This window comes from Scyliorhinus canicula, chromosome 23, assembly GCF_902713615.1.
Source record: "Scyliorhinus canicula chromosome 23, sScyCan1.1, whole genome shotgun sequence".
Lineage (NCBI taxonomy): Eukaryota > Metazoa > Chordata > Chondrichthyes > Carcharhiniformes > Scyliorhinidae > Scyliorhinus > Scyliorhinus canicula.
In genome coordinates, this window is record NC_052168.1 from 2344152 (window position 1) to 2362040 (window position 17889).

At 47.2% G+C, this 17889-nt stretch overlaps 1 protein-coding gene across 2 annotated transcripts in view; it reads right to left on the reverse strand.

Moving 5' to 3' along the window:
- Positions 1–10538: 10538 nt before the first annotated feature.
- LOC119956285 overlaps positions 10539–17889 on the reverse strand; it is a 31283-nt gene continuing 23932 nt past the window's right edge. The window contains exons 1-2 of one of the 2 annotated variants that reach the window (XM_038783368.1): positions 14736–14870; positions 10539–12895 (exon numbers count right to left, since the gene is read on the reverse strand). In XM_038783368.1, the coding sequence (XP_038639296.1) occupies positions 11639–12895; positions 14736–14738 (1260 nt within the window). In that variant the 5' untranslated portion in view covers positions 14739–14870 and the 3' untranslated portion in view covers positions 10539–11638. Of the gene's footprint in view, positions 12896–14735; positions 14871–17889 lie in introns of those variants that run through there. The other variant, XM_038783369.1, reaches the window with a different exon arrangement.

Consider the following 17889-nt stretch of genomic DNA (forward strand, 5'->3'; position numbering starts at 1 on the left):
CCCTTACACCATGAAAGTGTATATTTTCCATTACAGCATTTGTAAAACCACATTGAACTGTCACTTTTCCAAATAAATTCTCCCTATTGTTAAATACACAGTAAAAAAAAATTAAGTCTTATCTTAACATATTACTCATTACCTAACCACACAAATAGACTGTGTGTTACAACTTTACATATTTGCAACTGTTATCACAATTTAAATACTAGAAATAAATTACAATATCGAAACATCCCTTCTTGGCTTTGGGGCCAATAGTCATTACATACTAAATATGGCATATAAACAACATCAATATTATTTGTAATGTTCTATGTAGTTAAATCAAGAAAACACACTAAACTATCCTTCTATTAAAACATTCACACAGTTTAGAAATGCGGATCAAGTTCTTAACGGCACACCTACCCCCCTTATCATATATATATATATATATAGCAGTCCCTATCAAGTTACATGAATTTTTTTTTAATAACAATTACAGCTCTTCAATGCAATATTGTTTTGCTGCATTGGTAACAATTTTCCCACCGTGGTATCAAGCTACAAAAATTCTTAAATGATTGTCATTTATCATGTTGGGGTTCCTCGTCAGTCGCTGCTGTCTGCCGAGACCCTTAATAACTCCACCGTGTAGTACATACCCCGTGGAAACCACAGATCATCCATCAGCTAATGTCCAGTTAGAGATGTCTGACCGGAGGTTTCACTGTCCAGTAATAATTTGATATTTTGATTTGTCTCTAACCCGTAACGTTTTCCTCCGGGTTCTGTCATTTAATTCCCTCAAATATGTAGCCAATTCTATCATTAGTTTCCCCCCAATCCTGTCTAAAAGATTCTTCTCTGGAGCGTAGTTCTCTTCCTTCTTGTGAACTGGTTTGTTATTTATTTTTTCCATCTGAAAAATCAAATGAACAGATCAAGGGTGGAGAGGGCCCTATTCTTTAATTTGTACTTTCTATTTTCATTTGGTTAACCCAGAAGTGCCCCCTCCAGGACTTCCGGATTTCTTTTGCCACCATTTCTTTTGAACTGGTTTATTTTCCATATCCTTGATGTACATCATACAATCAAAGCCTGTTAAGCTTCCTCCTTCGTCATTGCCAATTGGTTTTAATATTTTAATTTTTCTGCATCAATTTGTATTAAATCTTTTCCGGCAATCAGATACTAATTTCCTGATACTGCAATTAATTCTCCAAACTAACTTCTGGTCCAATATCTTTATTCTCTAAAGCTCCTTCTTCAATGTATTTAACATTCTAAACATCATTATCTCTGCTAGTGTATGTTTGTGATCACCGGGCACTAGGACCCTGCGGAGCCATGCAGTGTCAACTTCAATGCAGCAATTTCAAAGTCTGCAGCAGCTGACTGCTGCCCAGCACAAACTCTTTATCTGTTTATTCTGAGACCAATTTAGTTCTGAACGTCCTGATTCACTATCCCATAATACTGATCACATTTCTGCCTGCCATTTATAACTTCCAATTTATGTGAAAATCGGCTTAGTAAAACACAACATTTTTTTAAAGTACAAACATTTAAAGAAATTCACAATTCCTTATTAGACATACACACACTCATTCATCCACTCAGATCTTGGATCTTTACTCTGCAGGATTTCACAAATCCTTATTAAACACTCATTTATCCACTGAGATCTTGGACCTCTATTCTGCAGGGTTTCAGTTGCTCTTAACAAAAATTGAGACCCCTCCATGCTGATAAGTTTCACTTCTGCAGGAGTTTTTTTTGCCTCTGTTAAGCTTTTCTACTCTTGTTTCATTGTTTAAAATCTCTTGACTGTATTCCAGGGCAAGAGAATTACCCTAATTGCCATTTTTTGGATTTTTTTTTTCTGTTCCTGGTTGTCCCTTTCAGGTGCACTCTGAAATTAAGGATAAGTACCCTTTCTGGGCCCTATCCAAGGCTGACTAAGGCACTATCTTCCTGTTTTAGTTAAGGGTCGATTGGTTATTGGTTTCTGAAGATTCTAAGCGTCCCTATTTTCCAGAAAATGTCCGCACAATCTGCCTTACTCTGAGGATGATTTATTCTTTGGCCTCTTTTACCAGTAACGGATGCAAGATTTTAGTGCTATCACCAAAATGTCTTGCAGACTTTTTCTCAGGGTCAGTATCTTCTAGTCTACTGATTTTCACACCCAACCTGAGCTTCAGTCCCCTCGATCCACAGAATATCCTTACAAAAGCCAATCACACATGACTTTCCAGACTAAACTCGGCAGGTAAAGTCTGACTCACACATAGACTAGAAACTTCTAATATTCTAGCCTTTGTGCCGGTTAGAAACTTCTAATATTCCAACCGTTTCTTGGGAACTAAAAAATTCTAATATTCTAGCCCCTACTCTGCTTAACTAGAAACTTCTAATATTCTAGCCTCGCTTTACCTAGAAACTTCTAATATTCTAGGCCTCCACGCTGGGCGCCATGAAGTTAAAACTCACCACTATTCTTAGAATTCCCCCTATACCAAAAAAAAGGTTGATATTCTAAATGGTGAACAGGGATTCTCACTCCCTGACTCCAGTGCAGGCTTCTGTAAGTGCTATTCAGGTCAAACTATCTTTTCAAGTTATCCCCCGGTATAACCCATACCTTCACCGAAGAATTTTACCTACTTACCCCTTAATAGCATTGATGTCCTGGGTCCTGCGTTATTAAGGAAGTGAAGTAAGCTAATAACCACTTTTTCAGGTTAAGTTATTTTTATTATTACATTTTTTCTTTTAAAAGCTGCAAACACTTTCTTTACAGAAAGGAAAAAAGATCTTGCTTCTGGCTGCTTCAGGCCCACCTTGGCAATCGATCTTCTTAAAATCTGGTCTTCTTGAGTTGTATTCGCTGGTGAACTCGGTTGCTGTGTCCTGTTCTTCCCATGCACCGAGCTGTGAGAGCTGGCTCTGCTAGCTATCTCTAAGCTGACTCTGACTTCTGTTTAAATTCTAGTCTTCCTTAGATGTATAACTGTTTAAACTCGGCTGCTTGCCTTGTCTTTCCCATGACCGAGCTCTCTCTCTCTCTCTCTCTCTGAGTTCTCCTCCCCTTCTCTCCTGTTGCTGGTTTCTCCTGTCCTCTGTCCTCTGCTGCTGGTCCCTGGGTTTATATTCTCTTTCTGAGAGTTATTAAGTTTTAACGACTTTATTGTAAATGGGCTTGTTTCACTTTGATAGTTTAAAAGTATCTTTGATGTAAACATCTTACTACAACTAATTATTCATTTTGGGCATATCGTCTCCTCTCAGATCTGATTAAACAATGCTTTGGTTTCAATAGGTGTTACTTTTAATTCTGTGATTTCAAATCGTTTAATTTTCCAATTGTCCCCAGCTCATAACTTTGCCTTTGATTTTGACTTACATGATGTTTCTCGTAGACAGGTCGTCTCCAATTTTCTTTTAATTGTTTGATGTTCATAGAATTTTACACTTTAAATTTGACACCAAATTTGACTGAGTATCTTCCATCCTTTCCAGCTGTTTACTAAGAGAGTTTATTTCAATTAAGGTGTGAAACTTTGCTTTTAGCTGTATGCTAAAATTTAACTTGGTTATGACTTGAAAGACTTGCCTGTTTTAAACATTCGTCACTTAATGCAATTGAAACTCTCATCCATGCTTTTTCAGATGCTTCCTGAGATAGTTACATTCCATGAAGGTGTGAGCCATTGTTTTAGCTTACCACATGAGACTGGTGTGTTTGATTAGCCTGCTTGTGAGCAAGAATCTGCATTTTACAACCCTGCTCTTTGAAGCTGCTATGAAACTTTTGTGGGATCTTTCCCTGTACCCTCTCAAACCAGATATTGCCAGACTTCCATGTTTCAAATGACACATTTTTTCTGTATTTTCAAGAACAGACCCCAGTGTGGGCAGGGTTACAGTGACCAGGGTCTGGGAGGGTGTCCAGTGTGGACAGGGTTACAGTGACCAGGGTCTGTGAGGGACCCCAGTGTGGGCAGGGTTACAGTGACCAGGGTCTGGGAGGGACCCCAGTGTGGGCAGGGTTACAGTGACCAGGGTCTGGGAGGGACCCCAGTGTGGGCAGGGCTACAGTGACCAGGGTCTGGGAGGGACCCCAGTGTGGGCAGGGTTACAGTGACCAGGGTCTGGGAGGGACCCCAGTGTGGGCAGGGTTACAGTGACCAGGGTCTGGGAGGGACCCCAGTGTGGGCAGGGTTACAGTGACCAGGGTCTGAGAGGGACACCAGTGTGGGCAGGGTTACAGTGACCAGGGTCTGGGAGGGACCCCAGTGTGGGCAGGGTTACAGTGACCAGGGTCTGGGAGGGACTCCAGTGTGGGCAGGGTTACAGTGACCAGGGTCTGAGAGGGTCTCCAGTGTGGGCAGGGTTACAGTGACCAGGGTCTGAGAGGGACCCCAGTGTGGGCAGGGTTACAGTGACCAGGGTCTGAGAGGGACCCCAGTGTGGGCAGGGTTACAGTGACCAGGGTCTGGGAGGGATCCCAGTGTGGGCAGGGTTACAGTGACCAGGGTCTGGGAGGGACCCCAGTGTGGGCAGGGTTACAGTGACCAGGGTCTGGGAGGGACCCCAGTGTGGGCAGGGTTACAGTGACCAGGGTCTGGGAGGGATCCCAGTGTGGGCAGGGTTACAGTGACCAGGGTCTGGGAGGGATCCCAGTGTGGGCAGGGTTACAGTGACCAGGGTCTGGGAGGGATCCCAGTGTGGGCAGGGTTACAGTGACCAGGGTCTGGGAGGGACCCCAGTGTGGGCAGGGTTACAGTGACCAGGGTCTGAGAGGGACCCCAGTGTGGGCAGGGTTACAGTGACCAGGGTCTGGGAGGGACCCCAGTGTGGGCAGGGTTACAGTGACCAGGGTTTGAGAGGGACCCCAGTGTGGGCAGGGTTACAGTGACCAGGGTCTGGGAGGGTCTCCAGTGTGGGCAGGGTTACAGTGACCAGGGTCTGGGAGGGTCTCTAGTGTGGGCAGGGTTACAGTGACCAGGGTCTGGGAGGGACCCCAGTGTGGGCAGCGTTACAGTGACCAGGGTCTGGGAGGGACCCCAGTGTGGGCAGGGTTACAGTGACCAGGGTCTGGGAGGGACCCCAGTGTGGGTAGGGTTACAGTGACCAGGGTCTGGGAGGGACCCCAGTGTGGGCAGGGTTACAGTGACCAGGGTCTATGGTGTGTTCTGTGTGACCTTATTGAAAATACCTTGAACTGATATTCACATTTCATATTTCCAATGGGACAGAACAAGTGGTTCATTCCATTGGATGGTTGAATTGGATAGTTGGGTTGGTCAATTCCTGGAATGTGTCCAGATGACTATATTTGCCCTCACTCTGGACAACAGTCCAATACATAAAAACCCTGCTTAAATATATGATCCATGTTCAATTCACCCTCTTCATCAAGTCTTTAATCATTGACACCGTTGACCACACAGTCCTCCTCCATCTCCTCTGCTCTGTTGTCTCTCTGGGAGGGAGTGTACTCACCTTGATCCATTCGTATCGATCCAGTTCCTGCCAGAGAATCACCAGAAATGGTTTCTCGCGTTGTTACCATTGACTTCAACAGCCATCATTAACCCATCACTGTCCATAAAAAATAATCATTACTGTTTCTTTTACAATGGCTCATGTATATTTGTTGAAGGAACTGCGAGAGCTATGGATCGTTTTTAAAATTTAGAGTACCCAATTATTTTTTTCCATCAAGGGGCAATTTAGCCTGGCCATTGCAGCTACCCTGCACATCTTTGGGTTGTGGGGGTGAGGCCCACGTGCAGGAGTTATAGATGTGGGTGCGGTAAGTTCTGGAGCACAAGTCTTCAGTACTATTAGCAGAATATTATCAGGGCCCATAGCCTTTGCAGTATCCAGCACCTTCAGCCATTTCTTTATATCACATGAAGTGAATCGAATTGGCTGAAGACTAATATCTGCGATCGGAACGTATGCGGGGACCTCCGGAGGAGATTGAGATGGATCTTCCGTTTGGATAGTCAGACACTTTTTCTAGGGGGGATAAATCAATTAATAGGGGACTTAATAATAATATTATAACAATTGTTACTATTGTCACAAGTAGGTTTACATTAACACTGCAATGAAGTTACTGTGAAAAGCCCCTAGTCGCCACATTCCGCCGCCTGTTCGGGTTCACAGAGGGAGAATTCAGAATGTCCAATTCACCCATCAGCACGTCTTTCTGGACTTTGTGGGAGGAAACCGGAGCACCCGGAGGAAACCCACGCAGACACGGGGAGAGCGTGCAGAATCCGCACAGACAGTGACCCAAGGCTGGGAATCGAACCCGGGACCCTGGCACTGTGAAGCAACAGTGCTAACCACTGTGCTACCGTGCGGTTTAAGCTGCAAGGGGGAAAGTTTGGAGGAGATGTATGAGGTAAATATTTTACACAGAGGGTGGTAAGTGCCTGGAACACGCTGCTGGGGAAGAGGTGAAAGCAGAAATGGTAGTGACGTTTAAGAGGTATCTTGACCAATACAGGAATAGGATGGGAACAGAGGGAAACGGACCCAGGAAGTGCAGAAGTTTTTAGTTCAGATGGGCATCATGATCGGCGCAGGCTGAGAGGGCCGAATGGCCTGTTCCTGTGCTGTTCTGTTGGTGGAGGGTATCCTCAATGTAAAGATGGAACTTTGTCTCCACAATGACAGGGAGTGGGATATCTTGATCTTGGTTTCGGACAATGGTCGGCACAACATCGAGGGCCGAAGGGCCTGTTCTGTGCTGTATTGTTCTATGTTCTATGTCTGTGCGGTGGTCACTCCAACCGATTATGTCATGGACAGATCCATCTACGACAGGCAGACTGGTGAGGATGAGATCAAGTCAGTATTTCCCTCTTGTAGGTTCCCTTCCCACCTGCCACAGTCCCAATCGAGCAATTATGTCCTTTAGAACCCAGCCAGCTGGGTTGGTGTTTTTACTACTGAGCCACTCTCGGTGAAGTCTCCTTCTCAGAGAACATTCTGTCCCTGGCCCCCCTCGGTGCTTCCTCCAAGTGGTGTTCAACATGGAGGTGTGTGCTTAACTCAGAATTGGAGGCAGCACGGTGACGCAGTGGTTAGCACTCTGCCTCACGCCGCCCAGGTCCCAGGTTCAATCCCGGTTCTGGGTCACTGTCCGTGTGGAGTTTGCACATTCTCCCCGTGTTATTTCACTCAGCCAAGGGCTTCGGGCAACTTAAAATAGCAGCTAATTACACCTGTCAGACAGCAGCTCAAGTGGGACTGGAAATAATCGCACACTAGTCCAGGGTGTCTGTTTCCTCAGACTGTGCTCCCGCTGTCTGTTCTCTCAGACTGTGCTCCCTCTGTCTGTACTCTCAGACTGTGCTCCCTCTGTCTGTACTCTCAGACTGTGCTCCCACTGTCTGTACCCTCAGACTGCTCCCTCTGTCTGTACTCTCAGACTGTGCTCCCTCTGTCTGTACTCTCAGACTGTGCTCTCCCTGTCTGTACTCTCAGACAGTGCTCTCCCTGTCTGTACTCTCAGACTGTGCTTCTCCCTGTCTGTACTCTCAGACTGTGCTCCCCCTGTCTGTACTCTCAGACTGTGCTCTCCCTGTCTGTATTCTCAGACTGTGCTCCCTCTGTCTGTACTCTCAGGCTGTGCTCCCTCTGTCTGTACTCTCAGACTGTGCTTCTCCCTGTCTGTACTCTCAGACTGTGCTCCCCCTGTCTGTACTCTCAGACTGTGCTCTCCCTGTCTGTATTCTCAGACTGTGCTCCCTCTGTCTGTACTCTCAGACTGTGCTCCCTCTGTCTGTACTCTCAGACTGTACTCCCTCTGTCTGTACTCTCAAACTGTGCTTCTCCCTGTCTGTACTCTCAGACTGTGCTCCCCCTGTCTGTACTCTCAGACTGTGCTCCTTCTGTCTGTACTCTCAGACTGTGCTCCCCCTGTCTGTACTCTCAGACTGTGCTCCCTCTGTCTGTACTCTCAGACTGTGCTCCCGCTGTCTGTACTCTCAGACTGTGCTCCCGCTGGCTGTACTCTCAGACTGTGCTCCCTCTGTCTGTACTCTCAGACTGTGCTCTCTCTGTCTGTACTCTCAGACTGTGCTCTCTCTGTCTGTACTCTCAGACTGTGTTCCCGCTGTCTGTACTCTCAGACTGTGCTCTCTCTGTCTGTACTCTCAGACTGTGTTCCCGCTGTCTGTACTCTCAGACTGTGCTTCCCTCTGTCTGTACTCTCAGACTGTGTTCCCGCTGTCTGTACTCTCAGACTGTGCTCTCTCTGTCTGTACTCTCAGACTGTGCTCCCTCTGTCTGTACTCTCAGACTGTGCTCCCTCTGTCTGTACTCTCAGACTGTTCTCCCACTGTCTGTACTCTCAGATTGTTCCCCCGCTGTCTGTACTCTCAGACTGTGCTCCCCCTGTCTGTACTCTCAGACTGTGCTCTCTCTGTCTGTACTCTCAGACTGTGCTCCCTCTGTCTGTACTCTCAGGCTGTGCTCCCTCTGTCTGTACTCTCAGACTGTGCTCCCTCTGTCTGTACTCTCAGACTGTGTTCCCTCTGTCTGTACTCTCAGACTGTGCTCCCTCTGTCTGTACTCTCAGACTGTGTTCCCCCTGTCTGTACTCTCAGACTGTGCTCCCGCTGTCTGTACTCTCAGACTGTGCTCCCGCTGTCTGTACTCTCAGACTGTGCTCCCTCTGTCTGTACTCTCAGACTGTGCTCCCTCTGTCTGTACTCTCAGGCTGTGCTCCCTCTGTCTGTACTCTCAGACTGTGTTCCCCCTGTCTGTACTCTCAGACTGTGCTCTCTCTGTCTGTACTCTCAGACTGTGCTCCCGCTGTCTGTACTCCCAGACTGTGCTACCTCTGTCTGTACTCTCAGACTGTGCTCCCTCTGTCTGTACTCTCAGACTGTGCTTCCCACTGTCTGTACTCCCAGACTGTGCTCCCCTCTGTCTGTACTCTCAGACTGTGCTCTCACTGTTTGTACTCTCAAACTGTGCTCCCCCTGTCTGTACTCTCAGACTGTGCTCTCTCTGTCTGTACTCTCAGACTGTGTTCCCCCTGTCTGTTCTCTCAGACTGTGCTCCCTCTGTCTGTACTCTCAGACTGTGCTCTCTCTGTCTGTACTCTCAGACTGTGTTCCCCCTGTCTGTTCTGTCAGACTGTGCTCCCTCTGTCTGTGCTCTCAGACTGTGCTCCCTCTGTCTGTACTCTCAGACTGTGCTTCTCCCTGTCTGTACTCTCAGACTGTGTTCCCTCTGTCTGTACTCTCAGACTGTGCTCCCTCTGTCTGTACTCTCAGACTGTGCTCCCTCTGTCTGTACTCTCAGACTGTGTTCCCTCTGTCTGTACTCTCAGACTGTGCTCCCTCTGACTGTACTCTCAGACTGTGTTCCTCTGTCTGTACTCTCAGACTGTGCTCCCCCTGTCTGTACTCTCAGACTGTGCTCCCTCTGTCTGTACTCTCCGACTGTGCTCCCTCTGTCTGTACTCTCAGACTGTGCTCCCTCTGTCTGTACTCTCAGACTGTACTCCCGCTGTCTGTACTCTCAGACTGTGCTCCCTCTGTCTGTACTCTCAGACTGTGCTCCCTCTGTCTGTACTCTCAGACTGTGCTCCCTCTGTCTGTACTCTCAGACTGTGCTCCCGCTGTCTGTACTCTCAGACTGTGTCCCTCTGTCTGTACACTCAGACTGTGCTCCCTCTGTCTGTACTCTCAGACTGTGCTCCCTCTGTCTGTACTCTCGGACTGTGCTCCCGCTGTCTGTACTCTCAGACTGTGCTCCCTCTGTCTGTACTCTCAGACTGTGCTCCCTCTGTCTGTACTCTCAGACTGTGCTCCCTCTGTCTGTACTCTCAGGCCGGGATCTCTGATCCTCCTGTTGATCGAGGCATCATTCGGAGATTTCTCTCCCTGCATCTTTCCCTGGAGGAAGTGGACTGTGATTGGACACACCCATTGACAAACAGCCAATGGGGAGAGGAGGCTGGATTGATTTAAACTGAGACCTCACAGTGGACAAGTGTCTCTCTCCCCAAACCCTGTGAGGCTCGGACCCGGGAACAGCATCTTTATTCAGGAACACGTTTAAAATCAGGAGACCAAAGAATGAGTCAACATTCCTCCCTCAAACCATCAGCAGAGTTTATTGCAGTAAAATATATTTCTATTTCTCTTCAGATAGGAAGTGAACAGCGTCAGTCATGAATTCCTGATTCCCCATTGGAGCTGGGATCAGGAACAAGTGATTCCCACAGTCCCACCATCTCTCCAGACCCGTTCCCTGGGGCTCCGTCTGCTCAAAGCTCAGGAGTTCCTCAGCTTCCCTCCTGGGCCAATCCACACTCCCTCATCCCTAATTCCCTCCCCTCCTCCCCGACTCTCACTGGGCTGCAGTCCCACACAATCCAATATCTGACCAGAGTGTGAGCAGGAGCTACAACCCTGGGGATATCTGGGGTCCGGGACATTTGCAATGAATCCCCAATTGGGAATTAAATCAGGTTCTACAAGACTGAACCATCGAGCAAGAATGGACACTTTAAATGGTGAATTGAAAAGCTTTATTAAACATTACAAGGCATAAAGATACAAAGCATAGTACCAGGTAAGGACGGCAGATTTCCTTTTCTGAAGGACATTAGTGACCCAGATGGGTTTTGATGGTTTCATGGTCATCGTTAGACTTTTAATTTCAGATTTTTATTGAATTTAAATCCCACCATCTGCCCTGGTGGGGATTCGAACTCTGGACCCAGGAGCATTCCCCTGGGTCTCTGATTTACTAGTGACAATACCACTCCTCCACTGCCTCCACTTGTATACTTAAAATCAAGTGTTGATTATGTGTAATTATAAAGCATAAAATATTACAAACTTTGTGACAGATTATGTTGCCAATCTTTCTAATGCAACGATCGATTGTTTATTCTTTCACCATCACACAATTAACAGCGAGCTGCTCTGGGCCTTTCTCCTGGTCCAATCCACACTCCCTCATCCCCGATTCCCTTCCCTCCTTCAGCCCCTGGATCCAAGATCCAAGAAATTCTCCCCATCACCCAATGTTGGACAGTTCATTAATACAGTCAATATACTTCAGGCTGGTTAGTGAAAGATCATCGTGTAACTAAATAGACCCCTTGAGACTTTGACATGAAGAATGCGATCGATTAATATGAGAAAATTGCGATAGAATAGCACAGGGAGATCCCATTAAATAGGACAGGGTGTGATGCCTTTTGCAGTAGAATAGCAGTATGTACTGGGCCCCACTGGGCTGGACTTTTCATGGTGGGATTGTGGAATTTGGGGGTAAAATAGGATCAAATTCCACCCAGTGACTGAATGACAGCCTCCCAATATTGCCCTGATTCAGTGAGTGTGTGAGTGACAGCTCTGATGGATTGGAAGCTACACTGAGATCCGGGTTTAAGTGGGGGTCAGTCGGACACCCCTATCTGATGGGGGTGAGGGGATTGTGGCCGGATTGAGGGGGTCTGAACCCACCAGTTGTTGCTGTAATTGGTTCCTATCCGAATGGGTGTTGGGTGTCGCTGCCCTGAAAAGGACATTGGATCAAATTAATTTAACTCAAATTCCTATTTTTCATCAAATGCTGAAAATACAAACACATAAATCTTTTTTCAGAGTCCAGCACAGTGACTCTGTTCCTGATCGTTCCTCTCTTCCAAGGGAGTGTCAACTTTATAATCTGCAGGGTTAATGTTTCTAATTGCTTCACATGCACCTTCGATGTCATCGTCAGGGATTTTAAACCACTCAGTCCCTCCGTCCAGATTCCCTTTGTACTGCTTCAACGCCTCAAGAACCTTCTTTTCATCACCCTTATCGTTCATTATCGTTGAACATAAACAGATCAGTTTCCGGGGGTTTCCTGTTTGAAGGTCAGAAATTCGAATTTCGTAATCCTTGAAATGACCGACTTTGTAATAATCACTGCCTTCCTCCCGGAGTAAGTAAACACGTTTAACCTGAAAAGGGGAAACATTGTAATCTTCAGAGTTAATGTTTCTAATTGCTTCACATGCACCTTCGATGTCACCCTCAGGGATTTTAAACCACTCAGTCCCTCCGTCCAGATTCCCTTTGTACTGCTTCAACGCCTCAAGAACCTTCTTTTCATCGCCCTTATCGTTCATTATCGTTGAACATAAACAGATCAGTTTCCGGGGGTTTCCTGTTTGAAGGTCAGAAATTCGAATTTCGTAATCCTTGAAATGACCGACTTTGTAATAATCACTGCCTTCCTCCCGGAGTAAGTAAACACGTTTAACCTGAAAAGGGGAAACATTGTAATCTTCAGAATTAATGTTTCTAATTGCTTCACATGCACCTTCGATGTCACCCTCAGGGATTTTAAACCACTCAATCCCTGCGCCCAGATTCACTTTGTACTGCTTCAACGCCTCACGAACCTTCTTTTCATCATCCTTATCGTTCATTATCGTTGAACATAAATAGATCAGTTTCCGGGGGTTTCCTGTTTGAAGGTCAGAAATTCGAATTTCGTAATCCTTGAAATGACCGACTTTGTAATAATCACTGCCTTCCTCCCGGAGTAAGTAAACACGTTTAACCTGAAAAGGGGAAACATTGTAATCTTCAGAGTTAATGTTTCTAATTGCTTCACATGCACCTTCGATGTCATCCTCAGGGATTACAAACCACTTAGTCCCTCCGCCCAGATTCACTTTGTACTCCTCCAAAGCCTCACGAACCTTCTTTTCATCATCCTTATCGTTCATTATCGTTGAACATAAACAGATCAGTTTCCGGGGGTTTCCTGTTTGAAGCTCAGAAATTCGACGTTGGTAATTGTTGGAATGACCGACTATGTAATAATCACTGCCTTCCTCCCGGAGTAAGTAAACACGTTTATCCTGAAAAAGGGAAATAACTTGCATTTGTTCAGCATCTTTCACAATCTCCACACATCCCCAGTGACGTATTTGTAAAGATCATTCAATCAATGAAAAGATCCCAAACAGTGGACGTGAAGGCAAAGACTGAGCCAGGAGGGAGGTTAAGCAGCTTGGTCATGGGGAGTGGGGATTATTGAGGAAGCTCTCGAAGGTGGAGGGGGTGCAGATGGGGAATTCCTGATCTCCACAACCTCTTTCCACACCAGCCAGCTCACAACAAACAGAATTTAAGAACTTAGAAAAAGAGTCGAGAGCATAAATATGCTACAAGAAAAAGCAACAATTCTAGTCCTGATCACTGGGTGATCTCACTGTATCTTGTATAAACAGCCCAGGGAGTGATGATAAATCCTTCCCAACATTTAACCTTGCCCTCAAGATTTCAGATTCCACGAGAGTCCATCTCAAATAATCTCTCCAATCAGACTGGGTTCAATCCCTTCAGCATTTTAAACCCCTCAATCGCTCCCTCTCTGAGCCTAATCGGACAAACTGGATCCTGAATACACAGGATCCCGAATATTGTGATTATCCCGACCTCTGGGCTGTTTAGCACAGGACTAAATCACTGGCTTTGAAAGCAGACTAAGGCAGGCCAGTAGCACGGTTCAATTCCTGTACCAGCCTCCCCGAACAGGCGCCGGAATGTGGCGACTAGAGGCTTTTCACAGTAACTTCATTTGAAACCTACTTGTGACAATAGGCGATTTTCATTTCTCTCCTCTCCCCACACTCAATATCACTCACTGAGGAAGGTGATCAAAATTACATTCAACACTCCAAGTGTGCCCAAAACTCAAGATTTACATCAGTTTACTTCATGGAATTTGAATAAATAAACTGCCTGTGACTAAAAGTAGAAAATGCTGGAAATGCACGATGATTCATTGAATAAAGAATGGGGATCCAGACAGCAGGAGACGGGGGTTTGAGGAGTTGGAAGAAAGACAAAGAAAATCATTGGAGGGTTTTCAGTTCAGTCAATTGTGGGAAAAAGAGGGAAAGAGAGTTTTACACTTTGAGGTTTAGGACCGAGTTCGAGTTCGAGAGAATGGATAAATCTCGATTTGACGATAATGAGGGTGTGGAGTATCGATCAATCTCTAAATGTAACTGTAAGAGGGGAGAAGAGATCAGAAAAATACTTTAGGAACGTGAGAGAAATGTGTTCAGGAGAATCCTTGTTTTTATTCCGGAATTGTGGATTCTAAACTGTCAGGAATCTCTCTGCCTTTTCCTGATCCTCAATCTCCCTGACAGCCTCAAAAACCTTCAATCCTCACTCATGGAGATCATTAAATCATCAGGAATCTGCTCTATTGGTTTGCAATTCATAACACACCAATCTAGCTATAAATAGCAACTCTGTGAAACTCAATGTGAGGTCAACCATTCGGCCCATCACAGCCCTGCCATCCTGAAGGACCCCCACCCCCCCCACCCTTCCCCAGAATGGAGGGGGGTCCATTGGGCACAGCGCCATGTGAAGCTCTCCCTGTGGGTGACATCCCTCACAGGAACCCCAGGGTGGGATCCCAGTTACTGTCCAGCTCAGACTGATCCTGCAACAGGAGCTGGTGAAGCAGAATACCCAGCGAGTTACCCGGGAGAGAAGATGGAAAGGAATTGAAAACTATTGCAGATACTTTACAGAATAGAGCAGACAGTCCTTGGCTTCCCCAAGACTGTGTCACAGGGGGTAGCAGGAGTAGAGCTGACATCCCAGAGACACTTGGAGATAAACCCAGAACTCCAACATTGAAACTGAAATATTCCTCAGATAATAAACTTAACTCACCATCTTCAGTTGGAATCGTCTCTATAATTCTGTCTGTTCCTCTCCTGTATATATACCAACTCGGATAATGTTAAACTGATTGGAACAAGATTGCTTCCGTATTTATTGAATTATTTTCCTGGAATTATTGCATCATCATCATTGCAAGATTGACAAACACACACCCCACAGAACACTGCCTGAGACACCGAGATGGTGAATAGGGAGTAAACACCGGGGTCTGTGAGCGGCTCCCGTTTGGCAGTGTTACAGTGTCTAAGGACCCTCTGGCCTCCGTGATGGCGTGGATGCTCCTGCGCACTGCGCTCTGTGAGATCCCGGACAGGTCCCCACTCGGAGATTGGAAAGACCCCGTGGCGTAAAGGGTCTGGGCGACCGTCACCTTGACGTGGTGGGGTGGTTTCAATGCGAAAACCCATTGAAGGGAGAGTGGGAGTGTGTCCTCTCCATCTCCCTCGTCAGGTCCTTCTTGACTTCCTCCATCAGACTCGTCAGGTTCCGTTTGTGGATCCGTGTCCAGCCGTGGGGCTATTTGGACCCTAAGGTCGAGGAATTTATTTGGGGCCTGTTTGAACGGCAGTCCCTCCGGCTCAGTCCCTCTCCCTTACGGGTTCATCAGGAAGATTCCAGACTTGCTCAGGTTGAGCTTGTAGCCCGATAAGTTCCCAAACACCTGTAAGAGCTCCATGATCCCATCCATGTTGGAGTGAGGGTTGAGAATGTAGAGGAGCAGGTCATCCGCAGAGAGTGAGACTCTGTGCTCTCTGTAACCCATCTGGATTCCTCACCAGCCTTTCGCTGTTCTGAGGGCGATCGCCGGTGGCGCGATTGCCCGGGCGAACAGCAGCGAGGACAGCGGGCATCCCTGCCTCGTGCCTCTGTGCAGCTGGAAGTATTTCGAGCTGGTGGTGTTTGTCCGTATGTTCGCCAAGGGAGCGTTGCACAGTAACTTCACCCACACGGAGAACCCTGGTCCAAGCCCAAACCGCTCCAGCACCTCCAGTGTGAGGGTGTAAGTGTATAGCATTGGTCACTGTTTAAAAGGTGACATTCTAAACCAGTTCCAGCATACATTTAGTTATTACATAGTGTTGGATAATAATAATCTAAAGAATTGGACTATTTCAAATTAATCACATACTGGGGGTCAATCTTTTTTACAATTAAGGGTCAATTTAGTGTGGCCAAAGGTCGGCATGTGGCGCAGTGGTTAGCACTGTGATTACGGCGCCAAGGTCCCGGGTTCGATCCCGGCTCTGGGTCACTGTCCGTGTGGAGTTTGTACATTCTCCCCGTGTCTGCGTGGGTCTCACACCCACAACCCAAAGATGTGTAGGTTAGGTGGATTGGCCGCGCTAAATTGCCTCTAAATTGGAAAAACAAATAATTGGGTACTCTAAATTTATTTTTTTTTAATTAAAAATTTAGCCAGTTAAAAATCCACCTGCACTGCACATCTTTGGGTTGTGGGAGTGAAACCCACACAGACATGGGGAGAATGTGCAAACTCCACATGCACAGTGACTGGTGCCAGGATCGAACCCTGGTCCTCGGCACCTTGAGGCAGCAGTGCTAACCACTGCGCCACCATGCCACCCACGATGGTGGGATCTTAAACTCATAATCCATCACCCCTGTCTGTACTCTCCGAATGTGCTCCCCCTGTCTGTACACGCAGACTGTGTTCCCTCTGTCTGTACTTTCTGACTGTGCTCCCTCTGTCTGTACTCTCCGAATGTGCTCCCCCTGTCTGTACTCTCAGACTGTGTTCCCTCTGTCTGTACTCTCAGACTGTGGTTCCTCTGTCTGTACTCTCAGACTGTGCTCCCTCTGTCTGTACTCTCAGACTGTGCTCTCTCTGTCTGTACTCTCAGACTGTGTTCCCCTGTCTGTACTCTCAGACTGTGCTCCCTCTGTCTGTACTCTCAGACTGTGTTCCCCCTGTCTGTACTCTCAGACTGTGCTCCCTCTGTCTGTACTCTCAGACTGTGCTCCCCCTGTCTGTACTCTCAGACTGTGCTCCCTCTGTCTGTACTCTCAGACTGTGTTCCCCCTGTCTGTACTCTCAGACTGTGCTCCCTCTGTCTGTACTCTCAGACTGTGTTCCCCCTGTCTGTACTCTCAGACTGTGCTCCCGCTGTCTGTACTCTCAGACTGTGCTCCCTCTGTCTGTACTCTCCAAATGTGCTCCCCCTGTCTGTACTCTCAGACTGTGTTCCCCCTGTCTGTACTCTCAGACTGTGCTCCCTCTGTCTGTACTCTCAGGCTGTGTTCCCCCTGTCTGTACTCTCAGACTGTGCTCCCTCTGTCTGTACTCTCCGAATGTGCTCCCCCTGTCTGTACTCTCAGACTGTGTTCCCTCTGTCTGTACTCTCAGACTGTGGTTCCTCTGTCTGTACTCTCAGACTGTGCTCCCTCTGTCTGTACTCTCAGACTGTGCTCTCTCTGTCTGTACTCTCAGACTGTGTTCCCCTGTCTGTACTCTCAGACTGTGCTCCCTCTGTCTGTACTCTCAGACTGTGTTCCCCCTGTCTGTACTCTCAGACTGTGTTCCCCCTGGCTGTACTCTCAGACTGTGCTCCCTCTGTCAGTACTCTCAGACTGTGCTCCCTCTGTCTGTACTCTCAGACTGTGCTCCACCCCTGTCTGTACTCTCAGACTGTGTTCCCTCTGTCTGTACTCTCAGACTGTGGTTCCTCTGTCTGTACTCTCAGACTGTGCTCCCTCTGTCTGTACTCTCAGACTGTGCTCTCTCTGTCTGTACTCTCAGACTGTGTTCCCCTGTCTGTACTCTCAGACTGTGTTCCCCCTGTCTGTACTCTCAGACTGTGTTCCCCCTGGCTGTACTCTCAGACTGTGTTCCCCCTGTCTGTACTCTCAGACTGTGCTCCCACTGTCTGTACTCTCAGACTGTGCTCCCTCTGTCTGTACTCTCAGACTGTGCTCCCTCTGTCTGTACTCTCAGACTGTGCTCCCTCTGTCTGTACTCTCAGACTGTGCTCCCGCTGTCTGTACTCTCAGACTGTGCTCCCTCTGTCTGTACTCTCAGACTGTGCTCCCTCTGTCTGTACTCTCAGACTGTGCTCCCTCTGTCTGTACTCTCAGACTGTGCTCCCTCTGTCTGTACTCTCAGACTGTGCTCCCTCTGTCTGTA